Raw genomic sequence first — 23,830 nt, forward strand, 5'->3', positions numbered from 1 at the left:
AGACCTTGAGGGAGGAAGACTGAATATGTCAATGCCAGTAAATTGACATAGACAGCATATTTCTTAATAAGAACGACAACACGCCTTATGCCAGCAGGAATTTCCATGCTGGTTAGTGCTGGTTTGGTGCTGGTCTAGCTGGTGGACCACCACTTTTTCACTCAACAAATTTTTTGTGCCTGTCCATGCTTTTTTTAATTGTTCTTCTATGTAAACATGGCATACGGAACACCACTTTTAAGATGTAATGTCATTTTAAAAGACCATCAACTTTTAAATGGTATCTTGCACACGGAACAATTTTTTTGTATCCATCTGTGCTGTTTTGCAATAGTTTTTTTTTTCTGTGTAAATATATGCTAGACGTCCTTGACCGTTGCACTGTCTCGCTGTTCCCTATCTGTCACTCACTCGGCATTGTGTCGATGTAGTGACACTAGGGGTCACTCTTGGGAGCCTGAAACACCTCTGGTCTTTGAAAAAAAGCCAATGAAAATTGGCGAGTGGTATTTGCATACCACTCCCCCGAACATACGGGTATAAAAGGAGCTGGTACGCAACCACTCATTCAGATTTTCTCTTCGGAGCCGAACGGTTGATGCTCACTGAGCTGAATTCTCACAACTGTTCATTCACCTCTGTTGGATCTGACGGTGCATTTCAGTGGCTTCTCCCCCCTCTGCACTGGTGCACTGCAGAGAACGCCCCTGGGCGCTTCGGCAGAAATAAAAGAGTATATTCTAAAAGAGTATATTTCCCTAAAAGAGCGGCACACACGGAATGTCTTTTTAAAGATGCCCTTCCATTTGTGTGTTATTCCTGGTTGTGGTCGTTATCTCTTGCCTTCTGACGGTCACGATTGCTGTCTTTCGTGTCTGGGCTCTACCCACGTGGAGACAGTGTTCATGGATGGATCATGAACTCATTGCGAGAACATGACCATGGCAACGTTGCAGTCACGGCTTGCTTTCGTAAGAAAGCAAGCCACCCCAGTGGCTCCCCGCCTCTGTCCTTCTACCTACGGGTATGAGGCCAGCACGGCTAGCACTGTGGGCGATTTGGGGACCCCAATGGGACCACCTTCGCCGGGTATCCCCCATGGACCTCCCATTCCCCAGCACGCTCATCTGCCCTGATCAGGCTTCAGGATGAGTCCGCCGGCTCGTCTCATGGCGAGTTCCACCTCTTGTTCGGAGCCCGCGAAGGTGATGAGCTCTTGAGCACAGCATCGGAGAGCGGGCTCGTCCAGTCGGATGCGGAAGCCTCAGCTGGACTCCCCCCCTCGGGTACGGTCACCCAGTCACAGGCTGACGCGGAGATGACGGACATGCTTTCCCGGAAAGCCGCGAGCGTCAGGCTAGAGTGGAACCCTCCACTCTCCCCTGAACCCTTGCAGCTCGATGATTGGTTCCTGGGCTCGCGGTGCCGCTCACAGCCATGCCCCACCCCAGTTCCTTTCTTCCTGGAAGTGCACGAGGAGCTGACAAGGTCGTGTGAGGCACCTTTTACTGCCCGGCCCCGATCTTTCAGCTCCCCTGCCCTCGTCCAAGACCTGTAGGTTTACGTCATCCCTGACGGCCAACACAAATATGCGTTTCCCCCAGTGAGCCTATTTGCACAGACCCTGTGCAAGGTCAGGGAGGATGAGGAGCAGGTCGTCCTGGTAGCACCCTACTGGCCCACCCAGACATGGTTCTCGGACCTCACGCTCCTCACAACAGCCCCCCCTCCCCCGGTGAATTCCCCTGAGGAAGGACCTTCTTTCTCAGGAGCGGGGCACCTGCGTAGACACGATCATTCAGGCTAGGGCCCCCTCTATGAGGCGCCTGTATGCCTTGAAGTGGTGTCTGTTCACTAAGTGTTGTTCTTCCCGACACGAAGACCCCCAGAGATGCGCAGTCGGATCGGTGCTTTCCTTCCTGCAGGAGAGGTTGGAAGGGCGGCTGTCCCCCTCCACCTTGAAGGTGTATGTAGCCGCTATAGCGGCACACCACAACACAGTGGACAGTAAGTCCTTAGGGAAGCACGACCTGATCATCAGGTTCCTGAGAGGCTCCAGGAGGTTGAATCCCTTCAGACCACGCCTCATTCCCTCATGGGACCTCTCTGTAGTTCTTCAGGGTCTACGGGGAGCCCCCTTTGAGCCCCTGCAGTTAAGGCACTCTCTTTAAAGACTGCCCTCCTGACTGCGCTCACTTCCATCAAGAGGGTAGGAGAACTGCAAGCGTTCTCTGTCAGCGAAACGCGCCTGGAGTTCGGTCCGGGCTACTCTCATGTGATCCTGAGACCCCGACCGGGCTATGTGCCCAAGGTTCCCATGACCCCATTTAGGGATCAGGTGGTGAACCTGTAAGTGCTGCCCCAGGAGGAGGCAGACCCAGCCCTGACGTTGCTGTGTCCGGTGCACGCATTACACATCTATTTGGCTCGCATGCAGAGCTTTAGAACCTCTGAGCAGCTCTTTGTATGCTTTGGTGCACAGCGGAAAGGAAGCGCTGTCTCCAAGCAGAGGATCACCCACTTGGTCATTGACGCCATAACAATGGCTTATCACGTCCAGGACGTGCCGCCCCTGGCAGGGCTACGAGCCCATTCTACCAGGAGTGTGGTGGCCTCCTGGGCCTTGACCAGTGGCGCCTCTCTAACAGACATTTGCAGAGCAGCGGGCTGGGCAACACACAACACCTTTGCGAGGTTCTACAGTCTTTGGGTGGAACTGGTTTCACCCGTGTAGTGGCAGGCACAAGCAGGTAAGTCCGGGACAGCTGGCCGGGTGTATCGCTTGTGCATAGTGCCTTTCACCTCCCCTGAGCTGAAGACATGCGCTGTTGACTCCCAGTAGTGTTCACAAACTGTGTTCCCTGGATGATTTCCTCCGAGCCCTGTGGCAGACGAGTTTGCGGAGAAACTCTTTCACAAATTTCACTCTTCTTTTGGGAAGAGGAAAAAAAGAGAGGATAAGAGGCCACGACTGGGCTAGCCTGTCTCTATCTTTTGGGCAGTCGACTTGTCCCCAAAGGGCCGTTCGACACTCATAACAGCGTTGGGGGAGGTTACGTGTCGGCCTAGTGCGCTGGCTACGAGGCACACAGTGGTCTGCCCATCACACTCTGCCAGTTCACGTAACACAGTTCAGCCAGTTGTGGCGTTTCAAATAGGGACCCTAGTGTCACTACATCGACACAATGTCGAGTGAGTGACAGATAGGGAACGTCCTGGTTACTTGCGTAACCTCTATTCCCTGATGGAGGGAACGAGACGTTGTGTCCCTCCTGCCGCAACACTGGACTACCCGCTGAAATGGCCGGGACCTTGTCTCGGCTCCTCAGCACAAAACCTGAATAAGTGGTTGCATACCAGCTCCTTTTATACCCGTATGTTCATTGGCCTTTTTTCAAAGACCAGAGGTGTTTCGGGCTCCCAAGAGTGACCCCTAGTGTCACTACATCGACAAAACATCTCGTTCCCTCCATCAGGGAACAGAGGTTATGCAAGTAACCAGGATGTTTTTTTAGCATCTTGTGCAGGAACACCGTGCTTTTAAGTTGCCATGTCAGTTTAAAAGAACCTCAACTATTACAAAAGTGTCGGTAACACTTTACAATATGGTTCCATTAGTTAACATTAGTTAACATGAACTAACAATGAACAATACTTAATAAGCATTTATGAATCTTAATGTTAATTTTAAGATATACTCATACATTTTTAAATCAAAAGTTGTATTTGTTAACATTAGTTAATGCACTATGAACTAACCCCAAATGAACTAACTTTGGAAAATGTTATTTTTAAGATTAATAAATGCTGTAAAAATGTATTATTCATTGTTTGTTCATGATACCTAATGCATTAACTAATGTTAATGAATGGAACCTTATTTATAAAGAGTTACCAAAGTGTCTTACAAACTGAACATGTTTTTGTGTCCATCTGCACTGTTTTTTTTATTGTTTTTTTTTTTTTATGTAAACAATAGACAGACATCTTTCATTGTTGCGGTACATACCTCGTGCAGGAGCAATGCATTTTTAAGATGCCTCTTCTAAATAGCCTCTCCAAAAAAGGAGTCAAATTTGCAAATACCCTCTAAAATATTCTGCCATTTATGATCCTGTGTTTTGACCTTGTTTGCCTTGTTTAGATATTTGTGCTTACATATGGATATTTTCAAGACTTTAGTTACACCTAAATGTAGATATTTATTATGAAGATGTTTCAGTGTTGTGCTAGTGTCTTTTATCCTGCAATATAATCGTATTTCTCTCACACATTCTTGCACACGTATTGGGTGAGTGCACATAAGTGTGTGTGAGTGTGTCTGATTGATTTATGCCTGCAGAGATTTAGTCACTGTATGTTGCCTTTGGCTCTTCATCTGTCCCCTCAGGTGGCGCGGCTGTAGTGTCCTTCCCCTTTAGCTCCTTTCATACAGCTATAAACAAAATGCACATTGAATGCTGGGCTGACAAATTTCCAATGGCCTACTTTTTTAAGGACCATAAAGATGACTGACTGCCTTTATATTCCCACCATTTTGTCATTGTTAGTCCCAACTGTGGGGGTGCTGGCACGAAATATGAATGTGTCCTGTACCAGCGAGGGTGCGCCCAGCATGGGCCGTAGCTCTTATGACTGGACTCTCTTTCACTGATTAGGTGCTTGCATTGTTTTAAAATCATGCCGCCCTTGAATTTTGCTAAAAGAATATTGGATACATTATGTATTCTGTGATTGCTTAAGAAAAATGGTGACGGAGCTTAAACCTGGCATGTAGCTCTCAGTTCAGGCGAGTTCGAGTTTGGATCCTGTCTGGTATTACACGTTTTTTCTATCTTCCCTATCAATAAAAAGCCAGATGCATTTACAATTGGCTGAGTCACTTTTTTTATGCATCTCAAACCATATCCTGAGGTGATTGAATTGCTGTCCGTCTCAAACTCATCTTGGAGGGGGCTCTAAACTTGGTCTTTTCATGATCGTATAGCTATTCAATCATTAAAAGACATGTACTGACTAGTTGTTGACCAGTATGGGTTTTTTAATGGCCAGTGCTGATATCCAGAGAGCAGAGTGGCCGATAGGCCAATACAATGCTGATATATCACACAATTTAATATAGTAAATAACATAAATATAAAAATTGCTAAAAAATTTATAAACTCTTATTTAGCACTATATTTACTTAATTTCACACAAAACTTATTTATAATCTTAAATAATAATATTAATATTAAATATTAAATTTAATAATATTGTATTTTAAATGGTAGATAGCAGTTTCTTCTGATTTCTGTTTAGTCATCAAATTTTAGTAATTCAAATCAAATCAAATCAAAATCAAATCACTTTATTGTCACACAGCCATATACACAAGTGCAATGGTGTGTGAAATTCTTGGGTGCAGTTCCGATCAACATAGCAGTCGTGACAGTGATGAGACATATACCAATTTACAATAACATCAAATTAACACAGCACAATTTAAACATCTGTTATACACATAATTACACTCAACAATATACAAATAATAACATACACTGTACAGTATACAATACGCACTATATAGATACACATTATTCAGTAAAAATAAAAAATAAAAATATATAAAAAGTATATATATATAGAATGTACAGTATTATACTGTATTGACATTCAGGCTGTCGGTTGATAGTAAGTTGTTAAGAGAGAATATAATATAATAATAATATAATTTATGACAGTCCGGTGTGAGATATAAGAGTAAGGGTAATAAAGTGCAGTGCTGATGTATTTGATCGTGGGAGATCAAGAGTTCAGAAGTCTGATTGCTTGGGGGAAGAAGCTATCATGGAGTCAGCTGGTGCGGGTCCTGATGCTGCGATACCGCCTACCTGATGGTAGCAGTGAGAACAGCCCATGGCTCGGGTGGCTGGAGTCTCTGATGATCCTCCGAGCTTTTTCACATACCGCCTTGTATATATTTCCTGGAGGGAGGGAAGCTCACCTCCGATGATGTGTCTGGCAGTTTGCACCACCCTTTGCAGTGCTTTGCGGTTGTGGGTGGTGCTATTGCCGTACCAGGCGGAGATGCAGCCAGTCAGGATGCTCTCTACACTGCAGGTGTAGAACCGTGTGAGGATGTGGCGGTTCATTCCAAACTTCCTCAGCTGTCTCAGGAAGAAGAGGCGCTGACGAGCCTTCTTCACAACGACTTCAGTGTGGATGGACCATGTGAGTTCCTCAGTGATGTGGACACCATCATTTTATTTTATTTGCACATGAAGAAATTGTTAAAATATTTGTGTAACAGGGTTGTTAAAATGGGAAAGGAAGAGGCAGGAACCGGACAAACCATCAAAGTAATGTTTAATGTAACATTAAAACATAAAGACAAAACACAAACGCACACGGCAGCTGCGTGTGACTCTCTCTCTCCCAAACTGCTGCATCCGGCTGCCTTTATCTCTCTCCTCGGCTGATTAGCCCGATTGGGGGCCCCGCCCTCCTTCTCCTTGTCACACTCCTTCCTCCTTTGCTCGTCATACTCCTCCCTCCTTTGATGTACGTACACCCCCCCCCCCTTCTAGTCAAGGGGGGGGGGGGGCATTGCCCTTCTGGCTGCGCCTGCCGGCAGACTTTTCCCCGCCTCTCTAGAGCTGGGGAGGGGGACAAGGAGAGGGCAAAAAAAAAGAGGAGAGGGAATGACCAAGATGGGGCAGCAGTGAGAGAGAGAGAGGAGAGAGAGGAAATACCTGGTTCGCCGGCACCCAGATACGCTGTCGCCTGGCCCTCAGCCACTCCCCATTCTCTGGCGGACAACAGCTCCTCCTCCCCCAGTGGACGGTAGTGGGTCCTCCGGCCTCGGGCAGACGGTCACGCTCCTCCCTCTCATTTCTCTCCCTTTTCTTTTTTTTCTCTATTCTTTTTTTTCCTATGGGGGGACGGCAGCGTGCTTCAGATCCTCGGTGGCCGGCAGTGACGGGCAGATGGCCACGTCTGCTTCTCGGTCTGCTGGTAGTGGCGAGGACTCCATGACAGTGCATCCCTCCTCCCTCCCGGGTTTCGGCACAAATGTAACAAGGTTGCATGTGGCTCTCTCTCCCGAACTGCTTCATCCAGCTGCATTTATCCCTCTCCTCGGCTGATTAGCCCTCCTCCTTGTAACAATTAGGAAGAAGGAAATAACATTACACACAGTAGTCCAGCAACCATGAATGGTATGTCCATGTTAGCAATCACATTTTCTCAAAAGATACAGAATCAAACCAATTGCACATAGTGCATAGTGAATATGAGATTTACTTATAGCACACGTGGAGTGCTTTTACTTTTAAATTGCACTCATGCACTCTGTGTGCAGAAATCTTGTGACAGTTTAAATGGCCTGGCACGTAGCAACAAAACTAATTGTGACTGGTTGTTTACATGTCTCAGACGCTTCATATGCAAGCAGGCGATTTTTAGTGCCCTCAAAAAACAAATTGGCCTAACAGGAAAGATTATCGCCCAAAGCAATAATTAAAAAAAGTCAGAATATCGTCCAATTTATTGTCCTCTGTGATGTATCAGTCGACTATTAGTATTGACCAAATATATATATTAAAAAAAAAAAAAACTCTGGTTTTTCTTCAAAGAGCTGTAAGGATGCAAAATGCAGGACTTTGAATTGAAAGGGTGCTTAATCAATTGAATTTAGGAAAAGGCAGCTAATGGACCTCATTTGCTGCTGATTTCCTCTTCAGTGGGGACGCCCCACAACAGCGACAACCGCAGAGGAAAGATGGAGAGATTACAAGGAGGAATTTTTCATAGAGTGCCTCCTTAAGTAATAAACAGCTCATTCACTAGGGATGAGACACAGAAATGTGCAATTACTTTAAAAACTGCCTTGGCGGTTATCTCAATTTTATTTAGGTGAAACTGATTAATAGTATAACAGTGCTTGGGGCCTCAGGTGTACTAAGGACTTGTCAGAGTGCTTCAATATACGTTGAATTTACAGTTTGTTTTTAATGGTGCTTGCTAAGTCAAGCGTCACTATTACTATTGCTCACACATGGGTGAGGGATTTTTAGAAACCCCTAATACAAAGCAATAGAGTTCGACATATGGAGAGCTTTGCTATTACTTTTTCTAAGCAACTGGACTGACGATTTCTTTCCGTGATAAAACGGGCTAATCAAAAAACCTTTGCCATTTTAAACATCAAATATCTTGTGATTGGCTGTGATTCTGCCACATCACACAGTTTTATCACATTCAGTATGGATAGACAAATTGCTTGTCGCTGGAATCTAATCACAACATTTCTGGTTAGGACACTGTGTTACACCACATCTTGACTTTCGAAGTTTCTTTTTACCTCAACATGTTTGAGGATATTTTGTGCAAATAATCTCTGAGTCCAGACATTGCCTAGCGGGATGCAATTGAGGTGGTTTTTCGAAGAGAAATGTGGCAAGATGAAGACTGCATTGTTGTTGTCTGCCTTGCAGGCAATCAGAACACCGGGGAGCCGATTTATTGTGTTCATATTCTCTGTTTACCCAACAAAAGAGTTTTGTCATTGCTGCTGACACCGTGGGGCATCGCAGATATATCTGGACATTTCACAAATCAAGAAAAGAATAAAGGAACTGACTTTAGGCCATTACTGAGGTTTTCTCTGGAATTGAGCAGAGAAGACAGTACAATTACGAGTGCAGGAAGTGGCTTGAGTCTTTTATTTTCCAGCCCTCTTCCAATCCCATTCATATGCCTAGGAAAGTATAAATCATTCATTTTCCCATGTCTGTAACTCTCAGTCTCGCTTGTTCTCTTGGGGGTGAGGTAGTTTGGTGTCAATGCAGATTGGTGAGATCAGAGGAAATAATGTGAGTAATTTATTCTTGCAGGTCTTCCATGGCTGCTTTGCATCACAATCAGTGCACAATTGCCATAAGAGAGAAGTGGGCATGGATAGTGCCTGTTTAATCTTTTATAGCTACCTGATGTACGGAGAAGTGCTGGGTGCACTTTCAACATCAAAGGAAGTGACATCAACTCCAGGAAAATGGCATTCAAACAGAAGGGTTCTGATGCCTTTATAAACAGGATCAATCGTCCACTGTCACCTTTGCTCAGATTTGGTCCCAGCAGGTATGAGTATATAGTATACAGAGTGAGTAAATGAGAAAAAGAAGCAGACAGTTAGAGAGGAGGAGATGTGTTTGATAATACTTCTATGTAAATGATAACCTGTGTTTGTTTGAGCAGCATGTCCAGCCTGACACAGCAACACTGACTTAACCAGTGGTGTCAGTTTGGGGCAGGGATATCTGTTTATCAGCCAATGGAAAACAAATTTTCCAGTGGAGGGGATTTGTATTTTATTTTATGGAATCTGTTTGAAAACTAGTGGCACAAGAATTCTAGGCAATCATAGATTTTCGCTTAAAAACTGTGAAACCAGAGCCATGTTTAGGGACCAAAATGTCATAGAGACTTGTGGGTAGGCTTTTTTGACTAGCAGGCAATTAGTAATGCCATAGCATAGCTACCACATAGCAACGCACTGAAAATCACTCAGAAAACCCTAGCAACCACATAACAATGCACGAAAAACACTCAGAACAACTTGGCAACAGCATAGCAATGCAGTAAAAAACACTCAGAAAACCTCATCAATGGCATAGAAATACACACACACACAAAAAAACAAACAAAAACAAAATAGAACACCCTAGCAACCACATAGCAACGTACTAAAAACCATTTAGAAAACCGAAGCAACCACATATGTATGTGCTAAACCATTTAGAACACCCGAGCAACTACATAGCATTGTGCTAATAACCACCCAGAACACCCTAACAACTGCATTAAAAACCACTCCGAACAATTTAGCAGTTGCATAGCAATGCACTAAAAACCACTCAGAACACCCTAGCAACCACATAGCAACACACTAAAAGACAACTAAGAACACCTTAGCAACCATGTAGCAATGCCCTGGCAACCACACACAACTCTGAACACCTAGCAATCGCATGTGGTGCCCTGGCAACCACTCAGAACACCCCAGCAACTGCATACTGTGGCAACACACTAAAAAACAACTAAGAACACCTTAGCAACCATATAGCAATGCCCTGGCAACCACACAGAAATGCCCTGGCAGCCACACTGAACACCCTAGCATGGTGGAGGGGACTTTTGCATGGTCAGAACTGCACTCATGTTTTCTTGAGAAAATTTAAAAATCTAATTGTTTTTGTCAGCTAAAATAGCAACCGATCTCAGGATCACGAGATATCAGGTATTCTCAACTGAGTGTCTTCTCCACCTTAGCTCAGTTCTAATAGAATCACACTGAGCCAAAGACCTGCTAACCTGTTTTGTCCCCGTACCCTACAGCAGAAACCGTTCACTTGTGACCAGTCCCACTTGCCTCATTTATAAAAGATGGACAGCTCCTGTAGATTCCATTATCATATTTTGTCTGTGAACTAAGCATAAAATTAAAGATCTGTAAATTGACAGAGTTTTACAAGTTTAAACGGAACGCAGTTCTGAGTTACACCCGTGTATCATGTAACACTGTCACTCACATGGCAGACACTGTTTTACGTTGCTGTGCTACATACAGCAATGTGATAATGTGTGCAATGCATGTCTTCAAGTGGGAATGGAGGACTACCAAATGTATTTTTAGAGCTAATTAACAACTGTGCGAGACAACTTCCTTTTAACAGAATTCTGTATGATAATCAGCCCGGATGAGGGGAAGCAAAGCTTTGTGTTTAAACAAAGTTGGAAGCTGAAAGAATTTTTAATATTTTCACACTTGGCTACGAGTATTTGCACACTGTAAAAAAAAAAAAAGAAAAAAAAAAGAAAAAGAAAAAAGAAAGATGTAAAATCAACAGTAACTTTCTGGCAACAAATAGCCAGCAAGCTGCTGTATTCCATACCACAATCAAATTACTGTAAAATTATCTACAGTAGTTTACAGCATACTATATAATGATTTACAGTATGTGCTGTACTGTAAAATTAATTACGAGAGCTGTTTATATGATGTATATTAAAATACAGTATATTAGCTGTACAGTCAAATTAATTACGGTAATTGTTTGTAGTTTGTATATTAAATTGCAGTGTCCATACGGTTGAACTAACCACAGTTAGCACAGTTTTAGTCTACAGAGTTAGAGTAACTAATTTCTATCTATTACAAGTTAAAAAAAGAATGAAACAATTGAGGCCTTTTTTCAAACAGAACACTTATTACACAATGACAACTCAAATATCACATATATGTTATTCATAAAGGCAAATTATGACTACATACATATAAAAGTCCATTCAAAAGCAATATTAAGTTAATCAGATGTCCAAATGACTGAAGAACACTCCAATTCTTTGCCTGTCCAGACCTAGAGAACAAAACACAAAAATCAATTGCAAATAGCAAAACGTTTACACATGTTATATTTGTACACAGTATAACTAGCCTAAATTTTAGATGGATGGGTCAAATAAAGTGGCCGGTATAACTCCGCAGTGCATCAAAATAAAAAGTTGCGCACATATGACCCATGTAAATACAACATTTGTTCACAGACAAGGTAATTTGGTTACTTAGCACTTCCATATGTGTAAGTGCTTACTTCAATATTAAACAGAATGGTCATTGCAGCTAATGCTAGTATCTGTTTGAGATGTGAACTTTTCAAAGCTACTTGTTGAAAATTGCACGCAGATCTTCATTGTCAAATGATTAATGTTTGAAAAAATTATTAGAAACTCCTAAAAGATGTTTTGTGCAATTTTGCCACTCACCTGGTTCAGTCGAAAAGAGGTTGCTTTGCTTCTGCTCCTCTCAAGGCTGAAGTGACGAGGAGTCGAGTGCAGGCTCAACGTTCAGGTTGCAAGGTGCATCCCCATCCAGTTCTACTTGTTATGAGATTGTATGAGTAAATCCAATGCAGAGAAGCTATCTCCAGGGTTTAGACTTTTTGATAATATGTACGTAGGTCACTGAATAATACCACAAATCTCCTCTCTAAATGTGTATGTACAGGTTTGAGACTGGGCCAGTTCTCATGCAATTTAACAGTAAATTACTGTAATTATTTTCTCGCTCTTTTTTTCCTAAAGAATACAGCTCAGTTTGACAGTAACATACTGTAAACAGTTTCTAGAGTGAGGAACGGTGGAGAATACAGCAATAATACTGTAAAAACAACACAATTGACAGCATCATAATGTAAAGAATATTTACAGTAAGCTGCAGTTGGAAATACAGCAATAATACTGTCAAAACAACAAATATTATTTACAGTGCACACATGTGCTTGATTTAAAGTGCTTTTAGACTTTAAACCATGTTGGTATTTGGCTTGGAAGGCAAGTGTTGGGCATTGTCCATCAGCTCAATCATAGCTGTTTGGTTTAAACTTGAAATGCATCTAATTACATCCCCAGACTCCAAAATTCTAGGTGTATTAATATCTGCAAGTGTCTGCATGCAATGGAAATTCTATCAACATTTACTCACCCTTTTGTCACATCCAGACTGATCTCACTGGCTATGCTTACATGTACTCATTTTCATCAATCCGAATAAATTCAGTTCGATTGCAGATTCTGAATGTACTGTTTATACGTCCCCTAAAATTTTCAATCCGATACAAATATTCGTTTACATGTGCATTACATGTATTCCGAACCAAACTTCTGCGCATGCAAAGAGTGTCAGTCGTTGCATTCTGAAGAAGCAGAGAAAGGCTGAAAAAGTGAGAATGGCACTAAAGTCTATAACTGGCATTTTTGCTTTGTTGAGATATCTAAAAAATATGGCAGAAAAGCTTTCTTGTTATGTTACTCACTCTACTCGGCAAACGAAGAATTAGAAGCAGCGTCTAATACCCTGTCTGACTTTATGTATTTGCCTCATGCCCATTCCTCCTCCAATCTAACCGCAGGCATCACTGGATGCAAGCACAAAGTAAACACATGTGGGTGAGAGTTGTCTTTAAAGGAGTTTACAGATGTGGAGTGGAAACAAAATAATAGGGACTTTAAGCAACAGCTGTGGATGGGACGCTACCCAAAAATCACTAAGCATTAATGACGACAGAATGGAGCATTTAATCATTCAAGAAAAATTTAAAACAGCAAGAGAAGAGATGCTTGCAGAGTTAAATGACTGTCAGAGGAAAAGTTATTTTACTCTTGTAAGAAATAAATATCCTATGTCTAAAACCTAGATATTATTATTAATAGGCTACCGATATTGTTGAGGTTTTTATTCAAAGTCTATAAACACGTGTGTAATGTACTGTTAACTTTGCATCATCTCTTGTAAAACATATTCTAACATTTACTTTCCTAATCTGTCACGTATGGTCGACTGTCACTATTGCAAAGAAGAAATGCTTTAGAAATTATGGTTTCGATGTCAGGAAGTGATTGAAGTTGCGTACACGCAATGGAACACAGAACGCCGTAACCGCACCTAATGCTTAAAGTTCCTATTAAGAATGACACAATGTTCTTTTTTGCTTTGTGTGATGTCATGAAAGAAAATATGTGCCCTGCAGAATATTCAGTGCGAGCCCGCATACCCTTAATAATGCGTTTTGTCATTGCTTTGTATAAATTAGGTTCCCGCAAAGAGTATCATGTTTAAATATACATACGCACCACACGAGCACAAAGTAGTTTAGAATGCGATTGAGAAAGTAGTGGGATTCAAATGTTTACATGGCTAATATTTTTCTTTTAATCAGATTATTTTAGGTCTACACCACCATCTTCAATCGGATGGAAATTTCATTCGGATCCAGCACAATCGGATCATTTTTTTATTTACATGAAAGCTTTTCAGTCCAATTGAGCTATCAGTCAGATTCTAAACTGATTATTTGGTTGCATGTAAACGTAACCACTGTAAATTTGGCAAATTCAGGTCAAAGTTTTTCAGCTGAAATCACTCTGTGCTTACCGAAAATCAAATCACTGTGCCCCAGTGGCCAAAGCTGGAAGTTTTGTTATACAGTATGTATGGGCATGTGTAAGCTCCAGTTTTTTGCTGTTATTTGCTGAAAGTGAACATGCCCCACACAGTAACTCTCTTCATTCACACGTGTGCATATTCAGTGATGTCAAATATTATTGGTTCTCACATGACTAATAACAATGTTTTAAACTGAACATGTAAAAGTTATTTTAACTCAAGAAAGAAAAAAACATACATGCTTGGAATGAAATGAGGGTAAGTAAATGATGACAGAATTGTCTTTTAAAACTCTCCCTTTTTGTTGCCTGGGTAGATGTTTTTGGAGAAACATTATGCAGTATGGTAACATTACATAAATAAAACAATATCATCCCTGTCTTTTTTTTTTATTATTTTTTTTTACCTGATGTATATCCTGACAGTCTTTTCAAAGTTTCCCTCCATGGCTACAGGGGTATTTGTGAGCTGGTTAAATGCCCATAAGTTGACACTCTCAGCAATCCATCACAATTATGTCACTTCCTGTCACATTTTAGCCCCTCCCACCTCATAGCAACCCCTCTCAACTGTCTGCCTGGAAAAAGCTGACTCTCGTCTGGCCATCTCACAGTCTTATTAAATTGCCTTTGTTCTTCAGTTGTAGAAGTAGAAGAAAGGATTTTAAAATAATGTTTCCTTGTAGGCAATAAATAATTTTGGCCTTGAGGCTTTCATTGTCTGGGAAGGAGAAAGTAAAACATAATTCATAATTGAATTATTTTTTTTAAAGTGCATTAGGTAAGACTCAGTCTCAGTGTACACTTAGAGTAGCCTGAAAAGACATAAATTTATTATATTTATATATTAGTGATGGTGCATTTTTATCACCTCTGAAAACACTTTTTTTTTCTTTTTTTTTTTTTTGCATTACAGTGATAACATTTTTTTGTGGTTTCAATTTTTTTTTTCTCAGTCATTTTCTCAGACAGCTCTTTAATCCTTTGAATATAATGCAACTGGGTGTTTTCTCAACTTTGGACACTTAAAACACACTTGCCATATATAGAAGTCCTAGAATAATGTGTTATATTTTAATTTTCAGAGATGGCCCATTTTCTGACCAGTCGCTTAAATTGTTTCCTGCACTTTATTGATAGAGTTCCTAACTATAAATGCCAAAAAGCAACAGCAAGTGAATCCAATCTTCAATTCACTGTGCCAGCTGTATAATAGGATTTTGAAAGTGCCATTTGATATGCTTTGTGTATTTATTCTTGAAGCGTATTTACAGCTGTGCCTGACCTTGCGCATCTCTAAGTTTAACCTGAAGATATTAAAGAGGAATTTTAAAGAGTAATGTTCCTCTTAAGCCTAATGCATAATAATATTAAAGCAGCTATTGTAAAAACAACTTTTAATTTCTGGGATAATATGGAGAAATGTAAAAACTATAGAACCTGCAACTAAAAATAGTTTCATTAGTACTTTGCTCACAACTGTGGCAATAACTGTATCATAGTCATTACAATATGAAATGTGATTCATTGAATATTATCAGGGTGATGGTTTTCGAAATCAGGGCTATTTGTGTTAGAGCATTTTTCACCTTGCAAAACTCCTTTTAGTGTTTCCAAAAAAAAAAAAAAAAAAAAAAAAAAAAAAAAAAATTAAAGCTTATTTGACTTTTAGCTTGACCGAGGCTTTCCAATTAAGGAGAAGAAAATAATTTTTAACAACCCAATTAGCTGAAGGGGTCATTTGACAGTAAGCTGAACATTGCCTCCTGTCTTAAATGCTAAAACTAATTAAGACTTATTCCCAAGATTTCCCCTTAAATATGTCACAGCCAACCATTGTTATTGTCACAAAATAATCTCTATTTATAGGCCTTAAGGCGATTGTGGCTGCTCATTACATTTGGATTTCAGCTAGAGGTTCACAAAGGCCAGTATAAAATCAGATAAAAGTCATTTTATTTAGCAGTTCAGCTAAAGAATAATTTTACATTTCAAATTAAAACATAGTCCCCATTGTAATACATAGTGATTAAATATTTATGTCATTAATTTACAGTATGTATGTGAGAATATCCTGTTATATTATATTATATTAGATTGTATTATACAGTATATAAATATTATAATACAATATACAGCATTTATGTAATTCAGTGAGTCATTATTTTACTATTTATCTGTCAGACAAATTAAATAAACAAACATTAAAAACATAACATACATTTTTTGTAGTTGTTTCCATAAGAGTTTTGTTTTCGACACTGATTTTTTTCTTTTTTTTCTTTTTTTTTTTTTGCGAGATACATACAAATGCTTTTTTAACCTTCTTTCTACAAAAAGGCAATTACATTTTCCATGATAAAACTGAATAGCTCTTTTATGATTGTTAATAAAATAATTATTCATTGTAATGATGCATTCGCTGCAAAAGGTATACATTTAAAAGTAGTCAGCCTTTTGCTATTTGCTACCTCATTTTTATGTATTTGCTAGTTTGTTTACTTGTTTGCACTTCAGTACGTCTTTATGTTTCCAATCCCCTACCCATCAGGATACCTGCCAAGAGAGATGAATGTATATATCTAATCCTTGAGGGAATGAAAAACACTCTGTATTTCTTTCTCTGTATTGCTGTATTGTATTGCTCACACTGAAATGGCTGTGCTTATCTGCAGCTTTCAGTCATGCCTGCTTTGTGTACTATGACCGCTCTCTTAAAAAAGTAAAAAAGTGAGGGACAGTATAGCATTGTATGTCTATCTGTGTCCAGTTCAGTCTTTGGCCTTGCGTCAAGATGTCTGACCCTATGAACTAAATGGCCTCATGAATCTAACTAAGAAGGAGTCATGGTCAGTCTTAATAGCCGCTTTTCCACTATCGGGCCAGTGCGAGCCAGGGCCATAAACTGGTCAGCCGGGGTCAGTATCCTCGTACCGCAAGCCGCGAGACCAAAATTGGGCCAAAAGCCCCGCATCTTTGCCCTAAAACCCGCCTTTAATACGTTGCCCTGGTGCAAACGTCACACATCCCGCACATTTCACAAGCCGAACCAAACACGCATGTTATCTAGTTATCTATCTAAGATAATTTAACGTTGACAACTCACCGACTTTAACTACCATGGTGGTCTCTCCACTAACAGCAGGATGATGTCACAGCACACCGTCCATTATCTCGAACCATGGAACGTTCTTCCTTTGGGCACCGTTTTGTTCATTGTGCATCTTAACGGATTTGTAATGTGTCCATAATTTTTTTCACTGAGATGCAGGTGCATGACGTCACACAAATATGTTGCCACCCAGAAAAGTACAAAGTTAGTGATAAACATTCACTTTTATTAAATGATATTGATCAATGAGTCAAAGTTCCTACATTACAAGATATTAAAGCTTGTTTAACAAATGTTACTGGAGAATTCAATTAAGAATATCCCACATCCGACTTCAATGAAAAGCAGCATGAGTGTCTCGCTAAACTCCGCCTTTGACTTTGACTGTGCCTCAATCCCCAGTTGGCCTTCTTTGGCGCAAGAGTAATCGGCCCCAAATAAGCCCCGAGGAGGCACGATTAAGCCCCGGAAGTGACAGTGGGAATACAACTGGCCTTGGCACGCACCGGCAGTGGAAACTCTGCTACTGTCATACGCAAAGACCTTCACAGTCTTAGCTGTCCCTCATGCTTTTATTCAATCTCAGCATATATTACCTTGTAATTCTCGCATTTTGGTTCCAATATTCCCAGTTTGGCTGATTGATTTATGTATTACAGGCTTGCAGGCCTGAATCTTAACGTGGGTGTATTTTTTTGTTAATGCAACTAAATGTCCCGATAATGGGACTTTGGGAAACTTGGAGTGTCAGTGTTTATGGTGGCCTGAGGCCACCGCGGCTCAGACTTCTGGGGTTAAATCAGGCCAATGCGCTTAATGTTTGCTCAAATGACAGAGCAGGGCTGAAAGGCCAGTCGAGATCTGAGAGATAACGTTTATTCTGATAAATGAGCCTTGCCCGCCTTTTGCTTTCAGACGTATTATGCTGCATTAATTTTCCATTGAAGTCATTGGCTTGATGGAGCACAACAGAAAAGAACAGATTGCAGGGGTCCTGAGACCCATTTTTTAAAGTTGGACTATTTTCTACTTGACACATCATCTTAAAAACGCAACGCTCATTACGGAATGCTCAGAAAAATGTGTGCGACGCAACACAATGGCAAAGACTTCCATCTGAATGTGTACGGCTATAGCGGCAGTGCTTTAAGTGGGATGAATTTAAAGGCACAACTTTCACAGAAAGTTCTGTCACGCAGACTGATAAAAGCTTGTGCAAAGCATATTGTCAGCATGCTAATTAAAACACAGCCACTCATATATATATATATATATATATATTTATACACACACACATATTAAAAATATGAGACGTCCCAGCTAATATAGGACAATTGGCAACCCTAAAAACAAGACTGATAACCGTATTCTGCTGCTGTGTGAACAGCCTTTTTGACTGACTTTCTCTTCTCCTTCTTCTCTACAGGACCAGTGGCTGTTATCAGCGGCGAGGAAGATTCAGCCAGTCCCCTTCACCATGTCAACCACGGCATTATAACCCCATGCACCCTGGATGCCGGGCCAGACGCCGTTGTGATTGGCATGACCCGCATCCCAGTGATCGAGAATCCACAGTACTTCCGGCATGGGCACAACTGCAACAAACCCACCACATGTGAGTACCAAACGGGCACTGCCCTCTTCCCTAATGTGGTGGAAGACATTCCCAAGCTCTTCTTTGCCCCCTTGAGTCTTTTCCCAGGCAGAACTGATTCAATTAAAGTCTGAAAACTGCTGCTGTTTTAAAAGCCCATGAAAGCTTACTTATTACAGTGAGTGGCAGTGGCATTGACTGTGATTTGTGGCATTTCTGTCCTTGCCTAAATTTTTACTGTGTGCTCAGGTAGTGCGTTAATCTACTGCCCTTCACTCTAAGGCTTATCACATTTTTGTGCACCTACTGTCATATTTTCAGAGTAAATAAGGCTTAGGTTTAAATTTAGGTCATCTGAAATGTTCCTCATGTGCTTTACAGATTAAGTGTTAGACAAAAGCATATGTGTGATTCAAAGAGAGAGATGGTGAAGTGGGAAACAGGAGAGTGAAATAAAATTGATATTTTTACATTTAAGAAGAATTTCAGTGGGGTCTTCAAGGGGGGGTCTCAACCACGTACAGTAAGTGAATGTTTTGTTGGGTTACAGTCTTAACTATAAGGACAGAAATATACTTCAAGAAAGTACACAAGCTCAGATGCAGACGCTTGGCCAATGCATTGCCAACGTGGAGTCCGGTCGAACACACTTAAAGTGCTTAAAGTGCATTACTGGGGCGTGAACAAACATCAGTACTCAAGGGGGCGATAGAGTTTCCTTCAAATGTTTGTGCCATAAAATATCACGTGTTATTATTCAGGTAAGTTTCTATAAATATGGATATTGACTTTAACTTGTTCAGCAATATTCTTTTCGAACTGTTCTGCCATAATAGTGGTTGACTTGAAAGCAAAACCTCACCATAGAGGTAGACAGTTCACACTAATGTCCACTATAGCAGCATTTGCACTATAGCGGGAATGCTGAAAATGAAAGCTGTGCTTGTGTTGTTTTATGAATTGTTCTTTGACATATTTCGGAACGCAATGAGGCACGAAATCGAGTTTGCATAGCTAGAAACATCTGCGTTTACATACGTAGGGTATGTATTGGCCAACCCTAACCCCTAACCCTATAGCATCAGAACTACAAATCTCCATAACCAAGGTAATAAATTAGCACTCGACTAGTGGCACATACAAGTAAAATTTTACATTGGTAAGTGAATTAAATGTTGTTGCTTGCCAGTTGGTCAGTAACTTCATGGGCCTATTTACACTTAGTGGGCCTTATTCATGAAACACAAGTGTAAATGACCCCATTTACACCAGGTATTAAGATACATCTCAGGTGATCTGATCACATGTGGTCAGGTGAGATCACATGTGGTTGCTGTTTACACCTGGTTGCTTAAATGCGTCTTCTGTGACCACTTGTGTTCGGATTTCACGGGGAGGATCTCTGTTTCATGACGACATACATCAGTCACTATGTCAGTGTGTTGCTGCACGACATTAATGTGCAACGAAGTCAGAAAAGACAAAGCGTGAAAAAAAAAACCGGCACACTATTTCTCCCAGATGCAACTGAAATTTAACCTGAGCACAAAAGCAACATTTCGAGCAGAACAGTTATTTTAGTGGATCACCTGTATTAACCTGTGCTGCAGATGTTTGTGCTTCTCATAAGTGTCCCTACATGTTGATATCACACACACTGAAGAAGATCCATGAAGTTCTCATGCTTTTGTATGTATCTGTTTTTTTTTTATTTTCTGATCGGATTATTTCCTTTTAAACCGCTTGTAACCGGCAAAGTTTAAACTCTTGTTATTGTGCAGTGGATGATTGACAGGTGAGGGGTGGTGCTTCGCTGCTGCCAGGACGCATTCAGGATGGATTAGCGTTCACACATCAAATGCAATGCAGTCACATGCGTTTTTGACCACAATTGTATGTGGTTTTTGTGATCCGATCACAAAATGTTTTAGACCCCGTTTAGACCTGTATTTAGCTCTCTACATGTGATCGAATCATCAAAAACGCATACCAGGTGTAAACGGGGTCAATCATTCATGAATCCATTCTTATGTTAATTGTCCCATAGTGTTCATCCGATTGGCATGGTTAATTCTTAATGTGGCAGTTGTGGATGTGGCGAAAAGTTAATTCTGGACCTTGTCCACAACCTTTCTACCATGAACCCTGATAGATTCCCCTAGACATTTCAATTTTATCTGCTTTAACTGGGGTGAAAAAAATCCATTATTGTGAACTCATATTCATGTGGAAATATGAATATCTTTCACAGTTGGCAAACCTTTTCAGATTTCCACCTGAGGAAAGGATTCCTGTAAGTCCTTTTTTGGGAGCTTTTGCAGACAAGGACAAAGAGGTTTCCATTCTTCCACACGGCCTTGTTCTGGACTAATCTGTGAAATTATCTGTCTTTGGGATTTAGCATTATTCCAAGGTTGGCAGACCGTATTCCCTGAACATATTTATTCTCTCTTTTCTACCCAATCCCTCTATACTTCTCATAATCTGTTCTATGAGTTCCAAATTAAGCATGATATGTATTCTCTTTGTTGTGCTGGAAAAATCGGTGCTACCTTTTGTTTTCGGGCATCATGTGCTTCTGATCTGCCTGTAGTATGGGAAATCCTGAACTAAGCGAGCTTTGTTAAATCGGCTTAATTTTATTGGCCTCTAAATATGGGATTCTGATGAACACCAGTCTCTTTTGAACCCCAAAAAGCATTGGAGCATCATTGCTCATATTATGCTGCATTGTTGACATTTAATCAAATAAATTCCAATTGTCTGTGGGCAGGGTCATACAACAAATGCAGGATATTGCCTTGGAACCACCTGAAGGTGATTAATTCATCGGAGCAAGGGGTAACAACAATGTAGCCTATTGCATTAAGTCATATCAGGTTATCATATTTATTTTGTATTTTTTTTTTTCATAAATTTTTTTTTTCTTCAGTTTGTTCTTTCAATTGTTTCCTTTTCATTAGTTTTCATTTTATGACTGCTAGTTTTCATTTTCAGTGTTTTGTAGTTTTAGTTTAGTTTTAGTTTTTTAGGGTTGTCAAAGTTAATACATTAATTGATATATATACTGTATATATATATATATATATATATATATATATATATATATATATATATATTTTTTTTTTTATTTTTATTTTTTTTTATTTTTCTCCCAATCTGGAATGCCCAATTCCCAATGTGCTTTTAAGTCCTCGTGGTCGTGTAGTGATTCGCCTCAGTCCGGTTGGCGGAGGACGAATCCCAGTTGCCTCTGCGTCTGAGACCATCAACCCGCACATCTTATCACGTGGCTTGTTGAGCGTGTTGCAACGGAGACATAGCGCGTGTGGAGGCTTCACGCCATCCACCGCGGCAACCATGCGCCCCACCGAGAATGAACTTCATTATAGCGACCATGAGGAGTTTACCCCATGTGACTCTACCCTCCCTAGCAACCGGGCCAATTTGGTTGCTTAGGAGACCTGGCTGGAGTCACTCAGCACGCCCTGGGATTCAAACTAGCGAGCTAGCGAACTCCAGGGGTGGTAGCCAGCGTATTTTACCACTGAGCTACCCAGGCCCCCTAATTGATATCTTTTAAATGTAACTTTGTTAAATTTCTCGCAAATAGTTGCATTTTAATGTCAGGTCATTTCAAAAGTTACAAATATTGTAATATGTGTTTAAAACTGGACTAAATATGGTCATTTTTATTTTAGTGTTGTTAGCTTTGGATACACAAAAATGTGTCTTTTCAGTTTCAGTTTTCCAATTATGTTAGTATTTTTTTGTTTCACTTAACTAAAAGAAAACAGTTGTTAGATCTTATTATTCTCTTTACTTTTTAACCAAGAAACAAACTTTTGTTTCTTTTAGATGTACAGATTCTGTATTGATCATAGCCTGACTTTGATCTACTGACTGACCTTTTTTTCCCTGACACCTAATACACTTTTTAAAGTCATTCTCATCATAGAAAGGTTGAAAGATGTTCTAAAATTTGTACAGTGACACACAATACATAGATTGCCATCTCACCACTCTTCTACATCTCAGAGTTTTCCATTTCCGGGCACCCTAATTGTTCACATATGAGTGAACTCAAATTCCAATAGTAAAAAATTTAAAAAAAAAAAATGGAGGTACACAGATGAAAAACGACAGAGCCTTAGGCGAACAAAGCCAATATCCGCTGCTCCATGAAGCTGATACACAATCAAACAGTGCCTGGTGGCTAAGGAGAAGCGCATGGATGGCTTGTAAAGCATCTAGATTTGTCATTTTGTACTTGGAGAACAGAGAACGTGGAAGGAGTGAGGTATCAGAAGCCCTGGATAAGGACTTTGGAGCCAACATTGTTAGGTTGGAAGACAATAAAAAAAGGTTTAATTCGATTAGATTCGGTCTCTGTTGTGTTATGGTGGAATAGTGGTTAAGGACTTGGCAACCAGAAGATACCAAGACCCTTTAATAAACAAAAGGTTCCAAGTTGAACATTTGAATTGCAAAAATAAATAAATAAATAAATAAATAAATAATGCAGTGTGAGTTTGGGGGTGGTACTATCTGTTTGTACAACCAATATAAGATGGGGCAGTTTTTTGAAATATTTTGGCAATTCCATTCATTCCATTGAAATTACACATTTCAGCTTTAAACTTCTCCTGATAGATCCACTCCACAAATCCAGGGCACCATATAGGCTAACAGTTAGTGGGAGAAATCATATTAAGTGTGAAAAACATGCATATGTTCATAAAAACACTAAATATTCCAGAGTTTTGCATTATGAACTGCATGGATTTTTAACGACTGATTGGCAGGCTCATATGTGTTTGTGTTTACAGCATGGCTTTTGAGAACAAACGCTAGCTTGCTAATAGATTAATGGCACAGGCCTCTTTTTATTTAAATCTTTTCTTTTTCTTTTCTTTTTTTTTCATTTTCACCCACAAGGGTATAAGGCAGAACTGCGAGTTTAACATAAAAAAGTGACTTCACGCTAATGTGAGTATGAGTCATTAATGAATGTTTATGTCAGGAGTCAAGCTACACTATAAAATTTAAAAGCATACTTTATGTGTGGCCTTTGTCTTGAATTTCTTTAATGTGGTGGTAAAAATAAGGACAAATATGTCAGTTGTCTACACTGTAATAGA

General features: G+C 40.4%; 1 protein-coding gene across 2 annotated transcripts in view; it reads left to right on the plus strand.

Moving 5' to 3' along the window:
• LOC127437831 (NT-3 growth factor receptor-like) overlaps positions 1 to 23,830 on the plus strand; it is a 296,126-nt gene that overhangs the window by 211,757 nt on the left and 60,539 nt on the right. For both annotated transcript variants that reach the window (XM_051693038.1, XM_051693039.1), the window contains one exon: positions 18,522 to 18,710. In XM_051693038.1, coding sequence (XP_051548998.1) covers positions 18,522 to 18,710 — 189 coding nt within the window. The remainder of the gene's footprint in view (positions 1 to 18,521; positions 18,711 to 23,830) is intronic.

Source organism: Myxocyprinus asiaticus, chromosome 48, assembly GCF_019703515.2.
Source record: "Myxocyprinus asiaticus isolate MX2 ecotype Aquarium Trade chromosome 48, UBuf_Myxa_2, whole genome shotgun sequence".
Taxonomy (NCBI): domain Eukaryota; kingdom Metazoa; phylum Chordata; class Actinopteri; order Cypriniformes; family Catostomidae; genus Myxocyprinus; species Myxocyprinus asiaticus.